At 38.7% G+C, this 3,982-nt stretch overlaps 1 protein-coding gene across 1 annotated transcript; it reads left to right on the top strand.

Moving 5' to 3' along the window:
- The first annotated feature begins 807 nt into the window (after positions 1-807).
- Positions 808-3,565, top strand: cxcl19 (chemokine (C-X-C motif) ligand 19). The gene is made up of 3 exons (XM_085350763.1): positions 808-905; positions 2,003-2,138; positions 3,393-3,565. The coding sequence occupies exons 1-3, from the start codon at positions 854-856 to the stop codon at positions 3,511-3,513; spliced, it is 309 nt and encodes a 102-aa protein (XP_085206889.1). The 5' UTR covers positions 808-853; the 3' UTR covers positions 3,514-3,565.
- The last annotated feature ends 417 nt before the right edge of the window (positions 3,566-3,982 follow it).

The raw sequence follows: 3,982 nt of genomic DNA, 5'->3' as shown, positions 1-3,982 counted from the left end.
TCAGAGAGACGTGAAGGAGGCCATCTTTGTCTGCTCTACCTAAACAACAGTCTGCCACCTACAATCCAGTCTTGAGTTCCCTTCTCAGGCGTTTCGACCCGCGCTCACACCTCGCCTCAGGTGACCTCAGTAGGTCACATGTTAGGACGCCGCAAGGTCTCACGGTTGTTTCAATGGTTGGCCCTGGTGACGGTGAGAACCTATGCCTTTTTTCACACTTGGGCACATGAGATGACTCACATGATCATTAGTGACTCAACCACCCATAGAACCAGGACAAATGGGGATGTTTGTGAAACTTGTATTTGTAGAAGGACTAGACCTGCATCACAGTTTCAGTTGTACTACGGCTGCATAAACTACGATAAACTGAGATTGTTTACAAAACTGTGTCTGCTGATCTTTTTCCTCTTTCAGTGTGAGAAGGGGGATCACAGAGTTTACACAGAGTGTTGTGCTTCTGCAGAATTGTGACAAACAGAAGGGACTCGCAGCCTTTTCCTGGACACCCAGACATACATGTCCCAACTGTGTGGTTCATTTCTGGGACTGCTGACCGCAGCAAGCATGGTGTCTAACCTCAGTCGGGCCTCTGATCGTCCCCTGAACCCACCGTCCCATGACTGCCTTCTGCTGCACATGTGAACGCAACAAAATGAAACCAACGTGCACACTCACACATACCTCTCTGTGTGTGTGTTTTTCAAAATTAATTGCAGAAGTTCACAACAATCACATGATTAGATGTATGTATAAATATTAGAGTGCAGATGCATGAAAACAGTTACAACAGCTGGAATACATCAGTCTGTGTTCAACAACAGAGCAAGCAGCCGCATCAGCAAGAAACAAGATGAAACTCTGCGTACTGATTGTGTTTGGGACCCTGCTCGTCCTCAGCCACGGTAAGAACTGGATCACTACACAGTAAGAAGTTTCTGTGTGAATAAACATTTCTGTTCTCTGGAAAGCGTAACGTGACCTTAATGTTTAGAAATTAAATTTGCTGGTGGAAACAGAAATAGGGAGAATATTTTTCCACATCTCTGCACGAAAAGGGGAATTCATTTGCAAATACTGCATGACAAGAACAAAAAACAAACAAAAAAAGATTCATTGCTTACTAGAAATGTTCAAATCCACAAATACTTTTCTATAGTCATTTAAAATAAAATGCTAATTTAATGGATTTCACAGGTAGGATAGTTAAAAAGATTTAAAGTGCACAAAAATGTGTATATTTCCCTCTATTTGAAAGTGTGTTTTGGAATTATTATTATTTTTTATTGACTTAAAAAAAGAATACAAATGGATTAAAACTTTAACTAATGGAAAACCTTACTGAGCGTTTTACGGGCCCTTTTTTGTCCATGTGACTTTTCTAAGTGGTGTCACATTTCAGCGTGATCGTGACCAGACTGTTTCACCATCTATTACGGTACGTCTTTCAGTTCTTCAGTAAGAATGGAGAACGTCTTTGTGCGAGTATTTTACAAACAGGAAGATGACTGGAAGAGCAAAAAAAAAGGGAAGAGCTTTTCTTAAGAATGTCAAAACACCAACTTGGGAGGAGATGACGAAACGTGCCGTTGGAAAGCTTTCCAGTCACTGAGTTGTAGTTGTGTGTGTGTGTGTGTGTGTGTGTGTGTGTGTGTGTGTGTGTGTGTGTGTGTGTGTGTGTGTGTGTGTGTGTGTTACACTGACTGCCAAGCGAACTTTGGCACAGGCTGGCTTTGCTTCTTCCCAGCATGACTTCCTCCCCCGAGTTTCAATGAAACATCATTATGTAAAGCGCACGACTCATCTTGTTTAGAGCTGCTTTGGATTTTCTTTGACACTGGAGAATAATACAAGCTCTAAAACAAACATCACCCTGAAAACATTCACATGACCTTTGAAGTAAACGCAAGCTTGATTGATGTCTTCAAGTTTATATTCAAGTTCACGGGAGGTGAGAAAGGAAAGATAAAGCTGTTTGCTGTCAAATGTGTGCTAACGACAGGGATGCCGCCAATCAGCCGTGACTACAACACCCACTGCCGGTGCCTGCAGGTGGAGTCAAGGATCATCCCTCCAGACACCCTGAGGAGCATCAAGCTGTTCCCTGAGGGGCCTCACTGCCCGGACACAGAAGTCATGTAAGTCAGCCTGTCACAATCACCCTTTAAATCTAAAGGCTTATTATAAAAATAGGATTAGGTGTCTCACATAATCCAATTTAGATTTAGATGCTTTTAAAAAAGGAAATAATTTATAAAAAAGTATTTTTTGGAACATTTGGTCCCCAGTATTTTAAACAATCTTGATTAAGTCTTGTATAAACACTGTAAACTGTATATAATTCATGGATTGATTTAAATAAATACAAATAAATACAAAAGGAAACTTATTTGAGCTCGATCTGGCAAATCTCTTACATTTTTGCTTAAAAGTTTAAAAAGATTTGTGCCAATTAAGATTTCTGTAAATTATAAATTATGTGCATTTTGATCTTCTGACACTTTTAATCTCTTTCTCTGATTTAAGGGACATTATTTACATTTTTTCATGTTGCATCACTTTTTTAATCCAACTAGATCTTCCAGCCAAACTGGGAGTATCATCGCTCTTAAACACAATTCCAAATGTAACCTTAAAAATAATACCATAGCATATTGTTTTTTAAGACAAATTACTCAATTAATTAATTAATTAACTAGAAACTTATTTTATGGAAAACACTGAAGGCCTTTTTTTAAAAGCTGGCAGCAGTATTATTTGTTGAAACATGTTTAATGATGCTCATACAAACAGAGCATTGATAACATTGTTAATCAAACTGCCTGACGGGTACTTGGCTGGAATTAAACTCTGGGATCTGCTTACACAGATCTGATTTTCTCTCCATGAAGTTCCAGTAAGCCCTCTTGGAACTGTTTCCCAACACTTTTTACATTTTTGTATAACTTCACAGTGAGTTCACATGAAAACACTGAGGTTTGTCCACATCACAGTTTTGCAAATACCTGCAGAGATCAGCTCCACACAGAGTTTGTGTTTTCAGTCAACAGGTTCACTCTCATTTCTCTGATTGCACCATGTTGTCTTTAATCACCTGAGTGTTCAGTCTCAGTGACGATTTTATCAATAGCTGGTTTGATTACTGTAATCTGTGAACTGCACATGGATTTTCACTTGAAATTGTTATAATTCCCTCGACGTTTAATATGTTCTTTTTGGTTCTTTTAATTCCTGGTAACTGTCTTGTGATTGCAGTTTGATGATTTTGTGGGGAAAATAATTTAAATAAAGTGAATCAGATGCTGGCTGACAGATCCAAAGCATCACAGAGAGGTTTGCACTGAGCACTACTTACCTTTAAGCACTGACTGACTGTAATTCTCTTTAATCAGAGCTGGACTGGCAAACGGAGCAAAGGTTTGTCTGAACCCTCATTCTGCCTGGGTGAAGAAGCTGATCAACTTCTTTCTGGAGAAGCAGCAGACGGGAATGACCTCCAAGAAACGGGCATAAATCCTGCAGTTGTCTGCAGCTACCTGACCACTGAGCCATGACTGAAGCCAATATTTAACCCACTTTGGCTTTTTCTTTTTCTTTTTTTTTTTTGCTACTTTATTTTATTTCTACTGATTGTTAATTTCTGAATATTTTACACCAATATATGGAACAACACTGATTTTAGAAAAAGAAAAGCTTCCTGTTTTCAGGGTGTTAAAGGAAAAAAAACCACCAGTCAAGTGATTGTATGAGCAGATCTTGCATGTAGCATTAAATATGTAGCACTGTAATACGTAACACTGCACTTCCTTTGGTGAATCTTCTTGATCAGCGGCAACAAATGATTTAATGCTAAAGAAACACTCAGATCAATGCAGTTATTGCATAATGAAAATTAAGTTGCTGCAAAGAAAATAAAAATGTTTGAAAACTAAAATGTGTTTATTGTTTATTCCAGCAGCCAACTCATGTTTGGCCACATAAA

The sequence above is a fragment of the Diplotaxodon limnothrissa genome, linkage group LG3, assembly GCF_057381915.1.
Source record: "Diplotaxodon limnothrissa isolate DT_005_m linkage group LG3, D_limnothrissa_male_GT1.1, whole genome shotgun sequence".
NCBI lineage: Eukaryota > Metazoa > Chordata > Actinopteri > Cichliformes > Cichlidae > Diplotaxodon > Diplotaxodon limnothrissa.
Note: the sequence above shows the minus strand (reverse complement) of the source record. Positions and strands in the feature narration are given on the sequence as shown.

Excerpts from the sequence above, each read along its gene's own strand:
- cxcl19 (XM_085350763.1), top strand. The coding sequence starts at position 854 with ATGAAACTCTGCGTACTGATTGTGTTTGGGACCCTGCTCGTCCTCAGC. Across the intron at positions 906-2,002 it reads CCTGCTCGTCCTCAGCCACG|GGATGCCGCCAATCAGCCGT; the intron begins GTAAGAACTGGA and ends TGCTAACGACAG. Across the intron at positions 2,139-3,392 it reads TGCCCGGACACAGAAGTCAT|AGCTGGACTGGCAAACGGAG; the intron begins GTAAGTCAGCCT and ends CTCTTTAATCAG.